At 38.6% G+C, this 21797-nt stretch overlaps 1 protein-coding gene across 4 annotated transcripts in view; it reads left to right on the plus strand.

Moving 5' to 3' along the window:
• The window catches only part of PPP4R1 (protein phosphatase 4 regulatory subunit 1), a 65181-nt gene that overhangs the window by 24936 nt on the left and 18448 nt on the right, over nucleotides 1–21797 (plus strand). For all 4 annotated transcript variants that reach the window (XM_053980891.1, XM_053980899.1, XM_053980873.1 and 1 more), the window contains 7 exons: nucleotides 11347–11489; nucleotides 12833–12979; nucleotides 14549–14656; nucleotides 15382–15447; nucleotides 17543–17701; nucleotides 18899–19029; nucleotides 20113–20633. In XM_053980891.1, the coding sequence (XP_053836866.1) occupies nucleotides 11347–11489; nucleotides 12833–12979; nucleotides 14549–14656; nucleotides 15382–15447; nucleotides 17543–17701; nucleotides 18899–19029; nucleotides 20113–20633 (1275 nt within the window). The remainder of the gene's footprint in view (nucleotides 1–11346; nucleotides 11490–12832; nucleotides 12980–14548; nucleotides 14657–15381; nucleotides 15448–17542; nucleotides 17702–18898; nucleotides 19030–20112; nucleotides 20634–21797) is intronic.

Consider the following 21797-nt stretch of genomic DNA (forward strand, 5'->3'; position numbering starts at 1 on the left):
AGAGGGCTCATATTTTCCCTAGTGTTCTTTTTTTCACTGGTGTACATATAGAACCTTTTCTTGTTGCCCTTGACATCCCTGACCAGTTTTAATTCTTTGAGGCTTTAGCTTTCCTAACCCAATCCCTGGCAGCTCGGACAATTTTTCTGTATTCCTCCTAGGCTACCAGTCCTTGCTTGCACCCTCTGTAGGCTTCCTCTTTTTTGCTTGAGTTTGTCCAGGAGCTCCCTGTACGTCCATGCAGGCCTCCCAGTGTTTTTGCCTGACTACTTTTTTTGTTGGGATGTTTCGCTCCTGCACTTGGAGGAGGTGGTCCTTGAATATTAACTAGCTTTCTTGGGCACCTGTTCCTTCCAGGGCTTTATCCCATGGTACTCCACCACGCAGATCCCTGAAGATACCAAAAATCTGCTCTTGAAGTCCAGTGTAGTGAGCTTGCTTGTGCACCCTCTTTGCTAAGAGTAGGAGGGCTCTGTAGATCCAGTGTGCCTGTTGCTAATCAATATATTGGGACTGCTGAGTGTTTGGAATAAAAGGCAAAAGCAAGAGAAAAATGAAAAACAAATACGAAAGAAAAGGAGTGCTTAAAAAGTCATGGGGAAGTGGATGAAGAGAATAATGATGTGGACAGAGCTGTGACAAAATTCTGGCATAAAGATTATCCAGAAAGAATTAAGGGCATGATTTCAAAATAGCTGATACATTTGACATACCAGAAGGAAGAAAGTCTAGCAACAGAACATCAGAAAAGATCTGGTCATTTTTGTTATTGATGTGCTAAGGAGAGAAATTTGTATTAAGTCTTGAATGATTCTTTCTTCTATTTAATGTCTGTTGTTTTTTCTCCCTTCTTCTGGAACTACAGAATATAATGCTTTCCAAGGGTAAAAATATATTCTGCTGATTTTTGTTATTCTGTCTTAATTTAAAATGCATGGTTTTATTTTTCTAAGGGAATGTCCTTGTTTAGCCAGGAAAAGTAGCAATGTTGTAAGCATTACATAATTGTATTGAGTACCTCTCCAACGATTCTTTAAAAAGGAAAAAAGTCAGTATTCACTTACAATAAAATGTGTCTTTAATTGAGAACAGTGGCATGCTACTGTTTATAGAGTGCTTTCCTAGCAAAGCTCTGCTTCTGAAATCTGCATATATGATTGCCTCTTTGTGTGGCCCTGTGAATAGTTTTGAGCATCAGAAACTTTCTGAAGCTCCACTTCAGTTTAGAAAATAGGACAGATGTGTCCAAGGGAAAATGGCTTCTTGCAGCAACTTGTAGCCTTAGGCTTTTCATTGGTGACCAACTAAGCGTTTCAAATTGAAGTTTATTTAGGCAGAAGTGTAGTGGAAGCCAAGAGTTGAGCTCAAATCAATTTGTTGCCTTTAACAAGGGTGGGGTACATTTTTAGTCAGGGCTGATATTTTCTCAGCGTCAGTAAAAGCAGCAGTTCAGGCTTTTCCTGCATTGTAAAAGTTGTCTCAGATCTGCCAAACTAGTAGCACTGGATTCTGCAGCTGCCTCACAAATTAAATTTCTGCAAACTTAACTGTGAGTCTTGTGCCTCGAGCAGTTGCAGTATTGGATTTGGCTGGTTTCGGTAAGACAGGTTATTAGAATATCCTTGTGTTTTAAACCATGTGAAAATTCATTAGGGAACTTGATCTGCTTTGTATCTTCTTCATATATGGGCTTGACTGTAATTCGTATTGCAGCACAGTGGGGTTTGGGTTGGTGTCTTTTTTTTGTTTGTTTGTTTGGGGGTTTTTTTTTGGCTTTTTGATTTTGTTACAGGGGTTTTGGTTTTTGTGTGTTTATGTTTAAGGTTGTTACTATTAGAGTTGTTAATTTTTGTCTTGCTTCTTGCCATTTATAGTATTTTTTTTTCCAATTTGTCCATAAAACATAAAAGCCCCTGAATTTGGAATAAGAAAACATTGTAAAAGTGCCTGTGTGTTTTAACTTGGTTGGAGCAAGATATTTGTATGGGTAGAGCTATCCTGGAGTCAAACCTTCATATTTAAATGCCTAAATAAATAAAAATAAAAACAAACTTGGAAGTCAAACTAAACTATGATGAAGTACAAGGTTTTTCATTTCTAATTGTTGATGCTTCTTAGTCTTATGCCAGTTCTTTTAACATTTGGAGCTCTTTGTCTTCTCTTGTCAAATCAAGTCACAGAAAGTAAGGCACTTTTACTTTTTTTTCACTAGTTGGTATAATGAGGTTGGAATTGAAGAATATACCCAGGATACACAATATCTGTTCTCTTTTTGGGCTACTGATGCTGATTTCTAAAACAGAGGTACAGCAGTGAACTAAAAATACCAGCTATACTGAAGTTGCCCAGGGAGTCCTTTGTGCTGTTAATACAATGCAATTTCAGAAGTCTTGTAGTTGGGTTGAAGGTTTTCAGACATGGTCTTTGCTTGAAAAAGAATCAGTCTTAAGGTTTTTTTAAAATTCTTTGGGTTTGTGGTTTGTTAGTTTGGCGTTATTTTTAGCTTTTTTCAGGTTTGGTTTGGTTGTTTTTAATACCTTTTAATAAGCTGGGGCTATGCTGAGACAGCCATTTCTGTGTTTAAAATCAGGAGAATTTCCAATCATTTTCATTCTTCATCTACTGTGATAAAACTTTAAGAACCTAAATGTCATCTTGGTTGTGCTAAATACTGTTTCAATGTGGAATAAAAATAATCTTTACTAGAAAAATATCTGGGTCCAAATATGATAGTAGGATGGAAGAAAATTATAAGAGTATGGTTTGCTATGATTGATACATATATTGAGATACCAACTGGCTAGCCAAGACACATTTTTTGAGGCATCATGGCAAAAGCAAGTATCAGCTCTAAAACTGGTTTTATAAAAGCTTTTTGTAAAAAAAAATATCTGAAAGAAATAGCTTTAGATGGAAACTCATTTGGACCCTTTGAGTGGAGTTGTAGTGAAGTGTATTTTGTGAGAGTTTTTATTACTATTGTGTCTGGACATACAAATGATATAAAGTGTGCCTTCTCCTGACAGGGTAGTTTGGACTTTTTGTAATGAATTAGTTCCAGTTTACACTTGTAGCCTTAAAATCAATCACAACATCAAAATGTTGTGTTTCTACTGGAAAAAAATACCCACTTCAGGTGGTACTGAACATGAGCTGCTTCCAGTACTGGCAGAACACAGGATTTGCTCTGCCCTGGTGTCATGTGCTGCTGTTGTATGTACATGGCAACACAGAACAGCTGTTCCATGGTGGAAACCCATCAGAGGCATTTGGGGAATAATCCTCTACCCCCAAGGCCCTTACTTGCTAAAGAAACTTTTTCTCTGAATCTGAGTTTGTAAGACTTCAGTGTTTGTCTTCATTGCTGTAGTTGGATGTTGCTGTTAAATCTGTGATTCTTCTGTAGAATTTGGGTATTTTTCAGTCCCAAACTGGACTTCCCTGCTGTCTTTGGTACCAAGTTTCCTAAAGTAGTGACAGCTAAGAAAGCAGCCTTGTACTGCTTTTGAATCTGCTGTTCAATCACTTTGTAATTTCTCTTTTTCTTTAGGCATGTTAGGTACGACTTCCCACTTAGATGTTTTTATGGTGTCTTTGAATCTATACAAGCCAAGAAGTAGTTTGGCATATAAGCTCAGTGCTTGGCAAATGTTAAGTTATCCCCCATAAACCCTTGTTAGATGAAAAATGCTTATCTTTGTATTAAGATAGCCGGGTCTTCTTCATTCTCAAATGTACACTAGTCACAGGCTTGTGAGAGCTTGAACAAGGGTGTTGTGTCTAAGTTATTGACTTAAATAAATAAGTATAATTCAATTTTTTTTTGTACCAGCTTGTGAGTGGCTCAGATGACACAAGATTTCATCGTGTGCTGAAGTGCAATTAACTGGCTTTGAAAGTTAGCCCCAGCCAGAATTACTGCATTAGTGGCATTTTGCTTAGTGTGCAAGAGGCTCCAGAAGCTTTAAATTTTATTTTCTGAAGTTTCTTTAAAAGTGAAAGTCTGTATCTTTGTTTCTAAAATGCACGTGTAATGTAGCTTACTATGAAATATATACACATAGATACCTTCTTAAAAAAATGATAGGGGGAAAATAAAATGACATCCTGAAGGGCTGGTGCTTATTTGTCTGAATATAGCCAACTGGAATGTTTTTCTTCTGAGCAAAAAGTAATCTCTTTACTGCAAAGAATCAGTTGTAAATGCAGTTTCTAAAACAACCTGATTTTGTAAACAATTATTTGACTAATTGGTCATTAAATTTTTAAGCTCTATAATCAGGCTTAATGGGGATGGCCTCACAACCCTAATTACTTAATAGTGTGCTTAAATGGCTTTATTTATGTAAGTTCAATTACTACTGTTGGTATTTTGAGACATGCCAACATTACCTGTCAAACAGCACATACTGCAGCATTTGATTTAACAAAAATCTTGGTATGTAAGCAATATTAATGGGAATGCTAATATTTGCCTTTCCCAGCTGCCAATATCTCCAGCTGCATTTTCTTCCCTTCCCCATCTTCATGTTTCAGGATTTTCCATACCTCATCTCCCACCTTGTGCTACGCTAAGAATTTTCTCCTGTGCTTGATGTAAACTTCTTTTGCCTCTCTGTGCATCTGATGAGTGACTAACGGTGACTTTACCCTTCCTCATTAATCTGTGTTTCACTCCTTGCTCTGCCAGTCAGTAATGAAATCCATTTCTGGTTAGTAGGGGAAAAGAGCCTGACTACTGAAGTGGCACATGCATCAGACACATCAGCCTTTCTGCTGGGCTCCTAAGCTAAAAGGGATGGGCTCTGGTTGCAGGGTATTTCCACTTGTCTAGCTTTTATTTTATCTTCGAAAGAGGTAGGAAAGTCAGAGGAAAGGATGAAATGGGAAATGGTAGAAATCAAAAGAGAAAACATGTATGTTTGTAGAAGGAAAAAAAGGAGGGAAATGGAAAGTTACCTTTGGGGAAACAAGAGGATAGATAAAGCTGTGTCAGGGGAGGTTTAGGTTGGAACAGGCTCCCCAGGGAAGTGGTCACAGCACCAGCCTGACAGAGTTCAAGAAGCATTTGGACTATGTTCTCAGACACATGGTGTATCTCTTGGGGTAGTCCTCTGCAGGGCCAGGAGTTGGACTTTGATGATCCTTCTGGGTCCCTTCCAACTCAGGATATTCTGTAAATTATTCTTTTATAAAATGGAAATGTTAATGCAAAGCCATGCACTTACACCTTTCCCTGTTGCTCACAACCCTTAATAAGAACAAAGGGCAATATTATTAATATTCAGATCTACTTAAAACATTCATAAAAATTGTCAGTTAAAGCAGCTTTAACATCATCAGTGGTTGTTCTTCATACACAGTTTTACAACACAAAAACCTTACAACTCCTCACAAATGTAGTAGAAATTTGCTGCTTGTGTTTCAGAATGGTCATAGTGGGATAATGAAAGCACTGCAGACTTTTTTTCCAATACTGTACGTAACTGCAGAATAAAGCATTATGAAATAAATCTAGTTGTGGGGTGGCTCTGGAGTAATGACTTGATTTATAAATAGCTGGCCTGAAGCAATTAGTTGATATTACACTGTGCAGTTCTAAAATAATCCCTTTTTAATTTCCAGTATGCAGCTGATAGTGGTGATTTACTTCCTTGTAGCTCAAGTGGAATACAGAGTGAACTGAAGCCTCAGCTGGGTTGAAATAAACATTACACATTTATATATCCAAACTGAGTGTATGTGCTAGGAGTAGCCAAGTGAGCATGCTGGCACTTTACATGAGAGATGGTGTCAGGTTTTAGGGGAAATTTGTTTTTTCATGGACAAAGAAGAAATAGTTAGTTACTTCTATGATTTTGGAGTCACTTTAGGATATTGATATGAATGGTCATTTGTGAAATAGCTAAAACTGAGGGTTAGTTTATGCAGAAAAAAGTCTGCCCAGGTTCTGGAGATGCTAATTTGAACATCTTGATGGTTCTGTGTGGTCTGGAAATGAAGAGAGGTAGAATAGCGTAATTTTATTCTGGAAACTTCTTTTCAAACTTACTTCATGAACAGAAGAAATGGAAGCTATTTTCTGTCTTCTGTCATTCTGTTAATTTTGCTTGATTCCTAAAACTCAGTTCAATTCTGTATCTAGATAATACACAAGACATGAGAGAATGAAATAAAATGCTAATGAGTAAGGAAATCTAGTCTTTTTTATTAATACTTATTTTCAAAGATCTTGTTTTAACAAATTGCAAGGTTTCTTTTTAATAGATTGCTACTTTAAGGAATAGACAGACTTTGTACTTTCAAGAGATAGTTTGAAAAGATCAGCATTTAAAAATACTTCCTCTGCCAAACGGAAAAATACTGTTCGAGGAAAATGTTATGTAGAACCTAGCTGTATACAGATATTTTTCCAGACTGCCTAAAATAGACACTTGACTTGGTTTGTTTATACTGTGTGAAAGCCTGGTCCTTGACTGTATTGTACAGTGCAAAAACCACAGATTACAGATGTATTCCCCGTCTTGGATGAGTTTATGCTTTATGAAGCAACTTGTAACTGCTGTGCACTGTTCACTGTGTTGATAACAGCTGGTTTTGGCAGAGGTAGAGTTAATTTTCTTCATAGTAACTAATACTGGGCCATGTTTTGGATTTGTGCCGGATACAGTGTTTAAGCTGCCTTAAGTTTATAAGCACAGAACATAACAACCAGGGTAATGCTCAAGCCTTCACTGTGAATGTGAGGAATTCATATACCACTTCCCATGGGCAGGCAGCTGTTCAGCCACCCCCAGGAGAAGAGGGCTTGGTCACACCTGACAGTAACTTGGGACCATAAACACTACCATTCCAAACTTCCCCCTGTTCCTCCTTCTTCCCTCAGCTCTATGTGATCAGCATGACACCATGGTCTGGGGTGTCCCTGTGGTCAGTTGGGATCAGCTGTCCTGGCTGTGTCCCCTCTTTGTTCATCTCCTGCCGATTGCTGGTGAGGTGGGGTGAAAGGCAGGAGAGGCCCTGTCTCTGTGTAAGTGCTGCTCAGCAATAACTAAAACATCCCTTGTCAGCACTGTTTCCTGCTAAAGTCAAAAACGTGGCCCCGTACCAGCTACTATGAAGAAAATGAATGCTGTCCCAGCCAAAACTAGCACAATGACCAAGCTGTAAATTTGGTTTTAAACAACAGGGAGGCTTAAAAACTGAAATGGCAGACACTGTTATGTGTTGAAGTCTTCTGGAATCCCTGCTTGGAGCTGCCATCTGTTCAAGCTAAAGACAGAGCTGAGGAATAGATGAAGGGAATGAGAAAGCGCTCTGACTTCAGTGGATTTTTTTTGGCGTTGTTGCTTGGGTCTGAAGGAAACATAATGCAAAAAAAAGCTCTACTGTAACTGCATCAGACTGCAAGATTAGGCTCTGTTCAGTACACACTGGAACATATGCTTCAGCCTTTGGAAGAATTGAGCTCTTATCTAAATTGGTAAGCTTAAGGTTCAGGTTCTTGCATAGCAGCAGTAATTCCCCAGAACAGCACAAATGCCTTTTGATGGCAAATTACGGTGTTGTGTTACACAGCCAGCTCCCTACACAGCGCTCCTTGTTTTGTTGCTTTGAATTGACCTTACAAAGATCCTAGAGCCACATACTTAAAAGTTAAGGAACGTAAGAACTAAGGTGACTTTACAGTTCTAATTCATTCCTGGGCATGAATGTTTCAAGTCTTTAATTGCATTGTCTCATCTGCCTGTGTTCTTCACAGAGCCAGAGTTGACTTAGTAGCTCAGGAAGGGGCTCACTTTACATCTGCAGGTCATTAGTATTGTTAGGCAGCTGACATAAGTGCTGCATAATAGATGAACCCTGTTCTGAAGGAGAAGGATCTTGTGGTTTTGGTACATCCTGCACTCTTACTGGAGTGCTTCATAAAGAAATGTATGAATCCAGTTTCACAGCAAACTTCATCAGTTTAGGGAAAGGGAGTGTTGCCATTGCATTATCAGTGGGCAAACTTTAGAGGTGTCAAAGAGGTATGGAAACAGTCTCTCCATTTTGAGTGCCTGGTGTCTAAAGTATGTACACAGCTCTTGATATGCTTAATACAGAGTTCTTGTCGGCTTTGATCGCAGAGGAGAAATACCTCTTTCTTCAGCATCAAGACAGAGTTCAGACTGCAATCAAATGAGGAGTGTGCAGTTACTCTGTGAAGAGCTTGGCTTGAACATTTTGCACAGCTTCACACTAGGCAAAAGAATAAATTGGCTTTCTCAGTATTTTGCTGCTTCCCCTGAGTTCTAGCACCTTCTTTTACCATTGCTTGCTTCCATCCTCAGACAGTTCTGATACTTCAGGGAATGGTGTGATGGATCAGGGAGATCAATATTAAGGTTCAGTTCTTGCTGTTTAATGTTCCTGCTGTGGTGAGGCAAAAGCTGCATCAGCTAGATCAGTTCTTTGATAGATTTATTGTCTGGCTGCGTGAACAGTAGCATTGGTGTAAATGGGAGCTGCAGGTTTTGTGTCTGGGAGGGTGGGAACTGCCCGAAGCAAATTTAGAAGCCATTTAAGAAGCACTGCTGCCAAGCATGCAGCCTCAGTCAGACTGATTTTGCTTACTCTCCATCCTCTTTAACCTCTGCCCTCTCTCCCTCCCTTCCCCCAGTCATCTTCTGTCTGCCACAAAAAACAAGGCATGAGTCCTAAGATGGGAGAACAAGACCCTAGGGATAAGTCTTGTTATATAAGTCTCTTGTGCCACTTGATCATGTCTTGGGCATGTCTTGAAATAACAGCCTTCTGAGAAAGGTGAGCATGAGTTCCTCCAGCCCTGGCTTTGGGCACTGGTTCCCATTTCTTGTCCAACAAATTCCCGTCCTCCTTGCCCAGTCTGATGGTTCTTCATCTTGCTGTGTTTGCCATCTACACCTTTTTCAGACAAATTGCTCTTGGGAGAGGGGCTGTGTACAGCCTGTTTACAGAGATAATGTCTTTATCTCAAAATGTACTCAGCAAGGAATGACTCTTCCATTTGTTGCTCTGCTTTCAGTGGATACTGGGCAGTTGCAAATGGAGGGTGCAAGGCTTCTTTAACTCAGCCACCTTTGGACGGGTTGTCACACAGGTGGAAAAAAAAACATTCATGTGTCAAAGTTGCCTTTCTCAGGCACACTTCAAGCCCCTCTTCCAGAACTGAAGAAGCCATGCCTTGTCAGATAAAAGGACCAGAACTGAATTAAATGTAGGAAGAAAATAGATATTTTTGCCAACTTGACTCTTGAAAACACCCAATCTACTTTGGTTGACCCCCCCCACCTAATGAACAATTGCACCTTCTCTTCCTTGTGTTCTAAGGACTGCTCTGGCAAATTTTTATAAGGAAGCAAAAGATAGGTTACTACGATAGGAATATTTTCTGTATTTGCATTAGTATGATACGGAGACTTCAACTTTCAGAATTAATAATCTCATTAACTATTAGTTTGTTCTAGTTACAGGTGTATATTTTGGTCAGCTGTTACATTCACTGCTACAAATGGAGTGTTTGATCACTAGACTAGAGTTCAGCATTTTGCTAAGGTGTGAATTTTTGTTAGATCTACTAAAACTTGCACATGGTTTGTGTAGTGCTCTTCGGGATCTGACTTCTTCAATGCGAACCTCAGGATGCCGGTGTTGCTCATGGAGTTAAACCTGCACATGTTGCAGAACATCTGAAGTTTAAATAAAAATGTTTCTCTCCTGTGTGCTCCTGATAACATTTGGGAAGAGATACAGAGCAGATTAGAAGATGTTTTTTTACTTTATTGTCATGAACAACAAACCTATACAATATTGATTTGTGTGAGACTTCATTCTGCAACTTGGTCAGCAACTCATAAACTTTCCAGAGCATCCCTGGAAGTGTTCAAGGCCAGGTTGGATGGGGCTTTGAGCAACCTGTCTAGTGGAACCCCAACCCCCAGGGGTTGGAACTAGATGATCTATAAGGTCCCCTCCGATTTTGGTGTGTTTTTCTATAGGAAAAGTAATTTAAGTCTATAGTGAAAGAACTGGAACCCATAGGCATTTAATTACTTTGTGTGCAGTGATCTTTTCTGTTCTCATTGTCCTCAGTGAAGAAAAGACTGCACACAGCAGGGGACTTGCTTTGTCTTTGTTATGTTTTATTCAGACCTGAGTTTACAATTGTAGCCAGTGTTCAAGAAAGGCAAATGCTGCACACATTTGCCATGTTAAATACAAATGCATGTTGAATGCTTCTGTTCAACAAAAGGTTGTATTTTTAATAAATCATGTTAATTACAAGTATTCCAAGGAAGATGGTTCAGGTTATACCATTAAGTTTTACCAGAACAACTTTTAGGTACAAATTCAGTAAGGTGAATACTGTGACATATACATCTTATTATTTAAAATATTGTAAATCAAATTAGTATAATTTGAGAGTAATTGTTACTGACGTTATGTCTTTTTGTAAGTAATCAGTAGACCAGTGGTAACTGCATATATCAGCAAATCCTGAAAGGGCAGAAGTACTTAGTTCTGATTTTTTTTTAATCCCCATGGAGAAGTTAGGCATGTAATATGGTCCTGCTTCTTAAATTGAATCTGTTTTTCTAATAGTTGAAATTGAATCTACGTCTGTATTGTTTCTCTTGCTTCTTCTCTCATCCCCCAGATATATGTGCATATTCTGTGGGGATTAGGATTCATCCAGGCAGTGCGCCATTTCTTGAATTTGAAAATTGAATTAAATATTTTTTAAATAATCACCAGCTTTGGTGAGAAACACATCTCAAAGGTTTAACAGAAACAGCTGGAAAGATGCAGTATCTTTTCCATCTGACAATTACATCAGTAGCATTAAAAAGCAAAGAATGAAGAACGGCATCTATGGTTATGGCTGGTTGTCCTTCTCAGTGGGATCTTTCCCATCTGAGGGGCCTTGGGCCAGACTCCTCCTCAGTTCCTTTCTTCTCAAAGTGGTGCCAGCTCTGGGCTGACTTTCAGCATAGGAGGTTTCTGTGAAGGAGGTGATGCTCATAGGGAGTTTGGACAATTCTGATACTCATAATGTTTGATTGCTGGGTGGCTGTCTTACTCCTCTTCTTTTTTATTACTAAGAGTGTGAGATGTGACTTTTTAGTAGTTCGGCAGCACAGAGTGTAGTTTTATCTGGTTTTGTAAAAAAATACCAAAATGGAACTTGACAAACACACTGACATGAACAGTTGAGAGCATACTTTGTATGTAGGGTACTGTAAGAAGCTTTCTCTGGCAGGATCTGGGAGCATGCTTGTAAACATATATTGTGCCAATTTTTTGGTTTTGTTTTGACCCTTACAGAGCCAACAGTGCGGGCAGAACTGATGGAACAGGTGCCTCATATTGCTATGTTCTGTCAAGAAAACAGACCTTCAATCCCTTATGCTTTCTCCAAATACCTACTACCAATTGTGGTGCGATACCTCGCAGACCAGAATAACCAGGTACGTTTCTTGTAGCAGTAGTTTACTAGCTGGTGAAATACTATTGTGATGACAAATTATTTAAATTTAGCATGGTACAAGTGTGTTATATTTTGGGATATAAGGATTTGGAATAGACATGAAATATGTGGTACTATAAATTTATTTAAAGAAAATCTTTTAAAGAAAATGTAATGACAGTTTTTTAGATCTAATGTGATCTGTCCTGATTTGGGGCCTTTTATCTGATATTGTATTCATATGACAAAATTAGCCATTAAGACAAGCTTACAAAATTTAAATTCTGGCAAAAAGGAATGGTAGTAATGAAAAACTGAGTCTTTTGTATAATTCAGTTTTTAAATACCATGATGTACCTTCATTACCAGTTATTTGTATATCAATCCAGTAAACGTTTTGGATTGAACTCATGTGGTTTGTTCCTCTGCATGTATAAGTTAGCTTGTCCAAAGCTTTCTTGAGGCTTCTTCAGTCATTTCAGACTAGACTAATGCTAATCGATACATTATTTTCAACATTTTAGGCCTTTTGAGTCTGTCACTTTTTTGCTTGCCCTTTTCAAAATTTTCATAGTTAAAAATAACAACCCAACATATTTTTCTTAGTAATTGTTTTGCTAATACACGTATAATACAACAACCCTACTTCTGTTTGATGTTCTTCTGCTAGAAGATTCAGTGATTGTTTTCATTGTGTTAACCTCTGTTGTATCATTCATTGGGCTGCAGATCTCTGAAACAAAGAGCTCAAAGGTGTTTCCAAAATTGCTGCATTGCAGTATATGTAGTCTCCTGCTGTATGTAATGTTTTCTCTTCTGGTGAAATTACTCCTTTTAGAGGTAGGAATTAGCAAACTATGAAGTCAATAATGGGGATCTTATTTTTGCACTTTTTTTTTTAATGGGACTAAGCAGAATTGCGTCTCAGAATTTTAAAGCATTGGAAATAAAACAATTTTTCCTTGCCAGCCTATTTCTTGTTAATCTCAGAAAAAGAGGATTTGTTTCGTAAAATTCATTTTCTTTAGAAATCTGTTACTCTGCATTACTTGTGCTGCTTTTTCTTAACGCATTTGTATGAGATTTGCCATGACTGCTCTTTTTGACATTAAAATAAATAGTGCATGAACCCAAGAAACACCTGCACATTGTCAGCTGAGGCAGGTATCCACCCCATACTTCCCAAAACACGGGAGAGCAAACATGAAGTGCTTGCAAAAGCCCTTGTGAAGCACTTGTCCTCTCACTGCGTGTTGGTATATAGGTACAGCTTCCAAAATACAGGATGTGTGTATTTCAACAAATAAAACTGTCTTTGGTTCAATTTTTGTCTTTTTATGGCAGGTCAGAAAAACAAGCCAGGCAGCATTGTTAGTGCTGTTGGAGCAAGAACTCATCGAGAGATACGATGTGGAGACCAAAGTGTGCCCTGTGCTAATAGATCTGACAGCTCCAGACAGCAATGACGATGTGAAGACAGAAGCTGTGGCTGTAAGTAACAGCAGTGCCAAATCACACAGCCAAAAGTTTGCCTGAATGCTTGATAGTGGTGGTGGTGGTGGTGTGGTTCCAAGTTGCACAGCCATTGCTAAAGAGAAAATGTTATATTCCCTCTCTGTAACAAATCTGTAACTTCTTCTGTGCTGTGTCAGTGCTGTACGCCCTGATCAAGTTAAGATTTAAATCCAGTAATTTACATATGCTATTAAAAAAAAAAAACCCAGCTGGACAAGACAGTGTTTATTGACTCCTAAAGCATCTGCTATGTTGGCTTTTTAGTTTTTTGAATGTTTGTCTGTTTATTTTATGGGAGCTTAAATTGCCTGTGTGGAAAATTTCCATCAGTTCAAAAGCTTTAATGTCTCAGTTCTGTTGCTCCTTGCTGTATGTCTGTTCTCTTTATTGATTTTGTTGTGTTTTATTGGACAAAGTAATAAGCATCTGAGTTGATTAACTCATGGTTGGTTGGTTGGTGGTGGTTTTTTTGCATTAGACACAACCTTTGTAATTAAAATGTATGTGTTGAATTAAAATAGTAAGCAGATTAGTTAATTTATAATGGAGAAATGGCAGATGTAGGCCCTTTTGTTTCCTTTTTTTATTGCAATTTATATTGATGCTTTCTGCTGGGTGAATTTTTTTTCTTTTCTTTTTGCTTGAGAGAGACATCATTTAATATTTTACTTTCCTGCAGTGGCTGGACTAATGAACAATAAAAAGGCTCCAGCACTGTTGCATTTGGCACCAAATTTCTAGTGCTTCTTGATGAAGCTTACAATTACATAAGGGAATAAAGTATAAGCAGATTAGTTTTATCTGCCGTCCTGGTTTTGAAGGTATTGAAACTTGACAGAATTTTCTGTATTTCATCAACCTCCTAGAGGTTAGACAATAACATTTGTTGTTGTAGGGGAATGAATGTAAATTGTTCTACTGACATGACTGGGAATGGTAAAAGTAAAATTCTTTTTGCTTTTTAAAGCTAATTTTTTTTTAAGCTTGAGTAAAAATTAAAATGAAAGATCAGTTAGAGGGAAGAGTTCTTTTTTTGGGTGGTATGTTTCTTTGGGAATTTTATGTTTGGGAGTTGCATATATGCAGTGTAGTGTTGTAATTAATTTTAAACCATACAGGACTCAGAAGTCTCAAGCATATTAATTGTCAATAATTTTCTGTTAATTGTACATATATACATTTTGTATTGAAGTAGTAAAAAAGAATCATGAACTTTTTTTTTCTTTAAGGTCTGTTGGGTAAGATAGAATAATTTCTAAGAGCCTGGTTATCTTTGTTAGCTGGGAATTTGATTAAGTTTATTGGAAGATTAATGTCATCTTCTACACCTTTGTCGTGTCATGACAAGGAAGTGTGAAACATGGTTCTTTGTAGAAGTGGCCAAACCTTTTCCATTCAAATGGCATTTTGTTTTTAATATTTTTCACAGTTTTCGGTAAAATTATGTTCATCAGAATGGAGAGTAGATGTAAAAATCCTCTGTTTAGCTGACACAGAATGGTGTGTTGTGCAAGCATCTCTGATTAGTGTCTGTCTTGTCGTTAGATTATGTGCAAAATGGCCTCCATGGTCGGAAAGGACATCACAGAAAGACTTGTGCTTCCCAGGTTCTGCGAGATGTGCTGTGACTGCAGGATGTTTCATGTTCGTAAGGTATGAATTGTGAGCATCTGGTCTAGATTATCTGTGAAAAAATGTGTCATGTGCTTGGAATTTGCATGTGACTAAGAAACTTTCCTGGTAGATCTCATTTGTGACATGTATAAGTGAAAGCTGTGGGGGTTTTTGTATCTTGCATTTCCGCAAATTTTAATATTTGACACTGAGGTTTTTTTTCCAGCATCACTACTCTTATTACTAGAAACAAAGAAAGAATCTGGTTGTCCTTATGCTATAGATAGCTGCAGTGTGATTGGGCATTTGTCCTTATGATCATGTTGGTAGCCAGGAAAATGTGAACCAGCTGTGGCTGGTAAAGTGTCAGCCACCTGAGCTCATATCTCTGTGCAGTATTTCATCATGATGTTTGGGTGTGGATACTGCGCTTTGGTCTCATCCTGGCATTGAATAACTTATTTCCCTTGATAGCTGCATGTGTTCTTTAATTTGACAGCACCTCAAATACATTTTATCCTCTTTTCTTTTCATTTACGTTCTGGGGTTTTTCTATTATTAAAAAAGACTGACTAATTTTTAAGAAAAGAAAATTATTTCTTTTTTAAAAACCATGGAAAGTGATGGAATGGGGAAGTAGCTCATAATGAGTTTGCACCAAAACACATTTTTCTGATTTTAAAAGTTGTTTATTTTTTCCCCATTGGATTTCTCAGTATTAAAACTGTGGTCTTAGTCTTTATTTCTTGCATTCTGTCTGCAAGGTATGTGCAGCCAATTTTGGAGATATCTGCAGTGTGGTTGGACAGCAAGCCACCGAAGAAATGCTGGTAAGCCATTTCTTAAAGGGTTTTTCTTCTTAATACAATTCAGGAATGGAGCCAGACAAGCTACAGAAGAAAGGCAGTTCATGAGAGATTGCAGATACAGGGGAGCATGGCAGGGGGGATAAAGTGCTGGGAATGCTGAGGCTTATGTATTGTTTTAATTTCTTCAAGTCAGTTTTCCTCAGCCTCCTGGAAAGGAGGGAAAGAGAAAGTAAAGTAAGGGAAAGAAGTGAATCTCAGAAATAACAAATGACATAAAGGAAAGAGAGACAAATTCAAAATGGAAAAGCAGGGAACTGGATGGAGTGGTGAGAAGAGGATCCTTAACTGTAAACACATTCCCATGGTGGGTCTGGGGAGCTCTAGTGGATGTTGATAGATTTGGAGATATGATGAGGCTAGGGAGCAGAAATCAGCTTGGCAGGCTCTGGGATCCCTCTTCAAGCTTTCTCCTCTTGGGAATGTGGACAATGAGCTTGCTGAGGGCCAGCAGAGGCTGATGAATCAATACCCTGAATTAGTGAGGGACTTACATGGACAGAGTGTAAATGCAGGCATGACTTCAGCCAGAGGGTCTGCAGTGGTGTTGGGACTGGTAGGCCTATTGTGTCTCCCAGGCCATTTCTTATGCTCTTAAAGCATTTGCTGCATTTTCTCTAGCTATTGAGTGATTCACGTCATTTGGTAGTGAAGTTTAGTTGTGTGGATTTGCATCCCATGTGCTTCCTGATTTGGGATGGAAATTGATTTCTCTCACACAGCTGCCTTTTTAGTGATTAGCGTAATGAATTTGGATTAAAACTTTGTAGAGGGTGCACTTAGACTACTATGAAATAAAAAAGTGATGATTATTTCATTTGAAAGCAGTAATGTGTGGCAGGACAGCTGGGGTTCTCTTTCTAGAACAGAAAATGCCATTTTCTGCTCTTCTTGGATTATTGTTAGGAAAAAGGAGGGGTGTAAAAAGCTGAATGATAAAACTGTATTTTTTTAACCTAGAAGCTTTTTTTAATTAGAGGCAAAGTCCAGAATACTTGGCTGCAGAGAGTAGGAACAGCTGAACATCAATAACTCTGAACAAGGCTGTAGCAATAACTGTGAACAAGGCTGTAGCAACAGCCATTGGATTACTCGTGTTTTGTCACTGTGCCTGTTGCAAGTCAAGGCAGCTGTGGCTCACCTGCACTCTGTCCACCCTTACCAATACTGTGTCCAAAAAGTCCCAAGCACCTGAGCATCTTCAAAATGCTTCAGTTTTATTAGTAAAACCACTGATCTGTTCAAACATGTTTTCTCTTGAGCAAATGCAGTCGTTCTCTCAGTCCCCTGTTCCTCTTGCAGTTCATGTCCTGCATTGTAGATAGAGGGTGGCAGAGATTGATAAATCTAACAATGAGAAGTGTAGGTAGAAAAGGAAGTTTTTTTCTTTCTGAAGATGCTGTTCCTTTGCATTTCAGTAAGAATCTTACAAAAAATCTGAAGTGGTCTTTGATAGGTAAAATGTTAGTCATAGAATCAAAAAATGTTAAGGTTTGGAAGGGACCTTAAAGATCATCTAGTTCTAACCTCCCCTGTCATGGGCAGGGATGCCTTCCACTAGATCAGGTTATTCAAGACCTTATCCTTGAACACTTCAGGCTTGAGGCACCCATGATCTGCCAGGGCAGTGTGTTCCAGTGCCTTACCCTTGCAGTAAAGAATTGCTTTCTAATAATGCATCAGTATTATTTTTCTTGTGCCTGCTTTAAAAGAATGGTGTAGACATGAGGTCTTGTCTTACAATAGGTTCGTTGGTCTTGGGGGTATATTTGAAGTTGGGCTTTTTGGGGACATTTTTTGGGGTATAAATCAGTCTTAAGAGTTAGTACTTGCTTGCTATTCTTCAGACAGGTGAATTTTCCTTGTCTGTATCTGTAAGTAATATGAAAGCAGCAGATTAGAAGCTACTGAATGTGTGTTCTTTGTCTTGCAAATGTTAAACTGTGCATCTGAGTATGAAGGTGGACAACCAGGTAAAGAAAATGAATGTGAAAAGAGAACTTTTGAAACAAGTGCTGCTTATTAAGACTTGGAAACTCACTTGCTATATTCCTAACAGCTGCCGAGGTTTTTCCAGCTCTGCTCTGATAATGTGTGGGGAGTTAGAAAAGCTTGTGCTGAGTGCTTCATGGCAGTTTCTTGTGCGACATCACAGGAAGTCCGGAGGACAAAATTATCAACCCTTTTTATTAATTTGATTAGTGATCCTTCACGATGGGTAAGAATTGCTTTTTATTTTTTGAATAGCTGTCGTATCTGAAGGATTTTACTCCAATACTCTATGTAGAACTTCTCATGGGTGTGGGTAATCTAACCTGTTCCATGCACCTCAAGCAAAATTGTTCTTAAACTGATTAGTTCATTGATGGGTGTAGAGAGTCCCTGCAGCATGTAAGGAAAACTCTCTCAATGGAGTAACTTTTATAGCTACAGAATTGCCTGTGACTTAACATTGCTGAGAATCATTAACAAAACTGGAAAATTAATTATGACATACTTGTACTTCTTCAAGTTCTCTACCACCATGTTGTTTTTTGGGGGAGGGCATGGTGGAGTTTGCAGTTGTTTTGGAGGTTGATTGGTTTTGGGTTTTGTGGGTGTTTTGGATGTTGGTGGTGGGGAGTTTCTTATTAATTAAATTTTTATTGTTTCTTAGGTGATGGGTTTTTGTTTGTGTTTTTTTTTTTAGGGGGGTTGGGTGGGATTTTTGTTGTTGTTTGGGAGGGGTTAGGTTGGTTTTTTGTTTGTTTGGGTTTTTTTTATTATTTACCATCTTGAAGATTTACTCTTAAACCTTAAGTTTGTTACTAAGCAGACTACTTCCAAGAGCAAAAAAAGATCATCTGCAGAGAAGCATGAGCTCATGCATCTTGGAAAGTCATGCAAGTTGTAGCCCAGCAGAATTAATCAAATAACAAAAATTGAGATAAAGAATTGCTGAGAAGAGGAGAATAAAGAGTAGGAGAAAGGAGGAGCAAATGCATGGCATAGCCAAATAGGAAAGGGAAAGAAATATAATGCTTGTCAGTCAGATTTCTGAAAGTGAAATGTCTGTTTATTGTATATATTTTTTTTCCTTTCAAGTTGTTAAAATTCTGAGCTGAGCTCTCAAATTTACCTGCTTCTATTATCTAAACAGATACTTACTCCTTTGGTTGTGAGGAATAAGCCTGTCAGTTTGGTCACCTGTGATTTAACTGGTTTCACCCTGCTTTTTCATTTTTTTTTAACATTTTTTTTTAAACTTGGCACTCTGTATATATCTGGCTGATTCTTTCCGGACAAGAGCCTCTGCTCTTGATTTCCTTAGTAGGCTTATGAGCCTTTCAATTTCTAGTAGCAGGCATTATGTTTTACAGGACAGCAAGGTTTATATATATAATTTTGGTTTTTTACCTTGGACCCTTTCCATTAGGTTCGCCAAGCAGCTTTTCAGTCTCTGGGGCCTTTCATATCAACTTTTGCTAATCCATCCAGCAGTGGTCAGTACTTTAAAGAAGAAGATGATAAAAATCCAGAAGATTGTGGTTCTGCACAGGAAAACAGGTAAATTTGCTGAATCTCCAAGTTATTTTGCCTCCTTGTTCTTCTTCTCCATGAACTGTTAGAAAAACTAAGTTTCCTGGATAAATTGAATATTTGGTAAATGGAAAGATCTGGATCTTCTCATCTTCATAGACCAGAATTAGGATGTATGTTCTGTGGTGAGATGACTGACTTGATAGACAAGGGAGAGCAGTGTATACCATGTACCTGGATTTTATGAAGGCTTTTGACATGGTCTCCTGTAAGATCCTTGTGGAGAAGGTGCTGAAGTTTGGGTTGGATGAGGAGATACTGAGGTGGGCTGAGGACTGCCTGGCTGGGCCCACGGGCACTGGTCAGCAGCCTGTAGTTGAAGGTCACTGACAGTGTATCGAGAGGGGTCAGCATTGGGTCCAGTCCTGTTTAACATCCTCTGTAGTGATCTGAACTGTGGAGCAGGGTGTAGCCTCAGCAGGTCTGCTGATGACACAAAACTGGGAGGAGTTCACCCACGGGGTCATGCTGCCATCCAGAGGGAGATGTGGAGAGGGTGCAGTGAAGGGCCACAAAATGACAGACTGTGACATCTGTCCTGTCAGGAGACTCTTGAGAGACCTGGGACTTCAGCCTGGAGAAGAGAGGGCTCACTGGGGGGGGCGGGGGGGGTGGGTCTTACCAGTGTTCATAAACACCTGTGGGGAGAGTGAAAAGAGGATGAAGCTAGACTTTTTTCAGTGATGCCCAGTGACACTTCCAGAGTCAATGGCCACAACCCCAAACACAAGAGGTCCCCTCTGAACATCAAAACCCACTTTTTTTTTACTGTGAGGATGACTAAGCACTGGCAAAGGTTGTCCATGAAGGCTATGGAGTATCCATCCTCTGAAGTACTTAAAACCTATCTGGACACAAGTCCTGGGCAACTGGTTCTGGTTGTCCCTATTTGAACAAGGAGGTTGGCCCAGGTGGCTTCTAGAGGTCCCTTCCAACCTTAACCCTTCTGTGATTCTATGACTTCTGTTTTGTTATGGTGTAAATTAATTTTCAAGAGCATAACAAGTCTATTTTGATTTTTTAATGTCTATTTTCTTTGGCATTCAACAGTGAGCAAGTCAGAGCCACAGAAGATGGCACAACAGATGAAGAGCAGAACAGGACAGAGGACCTCTCTTCATATTGTGATGATATTGATGATTTTGCAACAAAACTTGAAAATGTCATCGAAGATCAAAATACAGTGTCAAATAACTCCAAGAGGGAAAGTGATTTCCAGACTGAATCATCCTTCCATTGCACTTTGCCTTCAGAATCTTGTGGGGAAATGGCAGATGAGAACGAGCAAAGTTCTCATTGCTGTACAACAGATGTGCAGGAGGCTGGGCTGAATTCACAGGAAACCTCTCTTTCAGAGCAGGAATTATACAACTCTTTCCATTTCTGGAGGACTCCACTTCCTGAAATAGATATTGACTTTGAGCTTCAGCAGACTTCTGATATAAAACTCGATAGAGAAATTCAGGAACTCACTATGCCAGTGTCTCCAAGCATTCCTATGGCAACAAGGAAGGAATTAGAAGAAATGATAGAAAATTTGGAACCCCATATAGACGATCCAGATGTTAAAGGTATGGTAAAGATACTGAAGCATTTTTAGTGTTTGGAGATATGTATATGTTGCTTCAGCTGTTTGAGCTTTAACCTCTTAGTTGTTTTAAAAGTCAGAAGTACTGTTTTCTCCTGGTCCTCAAAGAGATTGAGGAAAATTGATAGTCAGCTAAAAGGGAATTTGCATTTGTGTAAAGATGTTTAAAAGGAATATAATTGCTTTTATAAACTGAATGCATTTGAAGTTAGCAGTATAAAGTTCTGACTGCCTGTTTTGACATTATAATCAAATAGATGGTTCAAAGGCATAAGCTGTTGATAAGCAAGTTTATTTCTAATTAGCATACATGCAAAATAAGGCAGATTAAGAGGGTTTTATTTTTTAATTATCAGTGTGAATTATGGTTTTCTTTTTACGCATTATCCGTTTGATTTTGGATGAAATAGTCTTCATTTTTTCTGCGAGGGCTTTTTTATTGCAGTCACGTGTTTACAGCTTTAATGCGACAAGTTTGTCAGATCAGGCTGATAATTGATCCAAGCTGAGTTCTTGAAGTGAACACACATTCTCCATTTTAAAAGCTCTTGAAGAATGGAGAAGGGTTTAATAAGTGTGATGAGGTGGTGGAGCAGCACTTCAGAGACACCTCCTCAGCTAAAAGGATTTGGCTCTTCTACACATACTTACTGGAAATAGGTTTTTCTTGGTATTCATATGCTGAATAAATTCTAAGACACATCAGGCTTGCGTGTCCCAGTCAAAAAGTCTGGACGTACCACTAAGGAGGAAGCCATGTTATTTTGGAGCTGAAGAATCTCTAGGGGGGAAGCATGCCTCTATATCAGGAAAAGAAGGGGAAATTTGGGGAAAAGTGTTTTAGAATAAACTGATACTGCTTTCAACTTCATTTTATTGTTAGTAGGTTGTTATGCTAATAACTTTTCTTTAATCCGTTTTGTACTTTTATTTAATCACTTGTGAAGTCAGCAGATAAAATTTTGCTTTAGGAGTGCTTTGGGCACTAAGGAAGGAGGTAAGAAAATAATTTCACCCTTGCTAATGACTTCAGTCTTCATATAACCCGTCTCTGAAGCCAGGTGCAGAAGCTTGCACTGCTGTTCAGGTTTACTTTGTAAAGCTGTCTGTCTATAGTTAGAGAACATACCTTAATGCATAAATTACA

The sequence above is a fragment of the Vidua macroura genome, chromosome 1 (genome assembly GCF_024509145.1).
Source record: "Vidua macroura isolate BioBank_ID:100142 chromosome 1, ASM2450914v1, whole genome shotgun sequence".
NCBI lineage: Eukaryota > Metazoa > Chordata > Aves > Passeriformes > Viduidae > Vidua > Vidua macroura.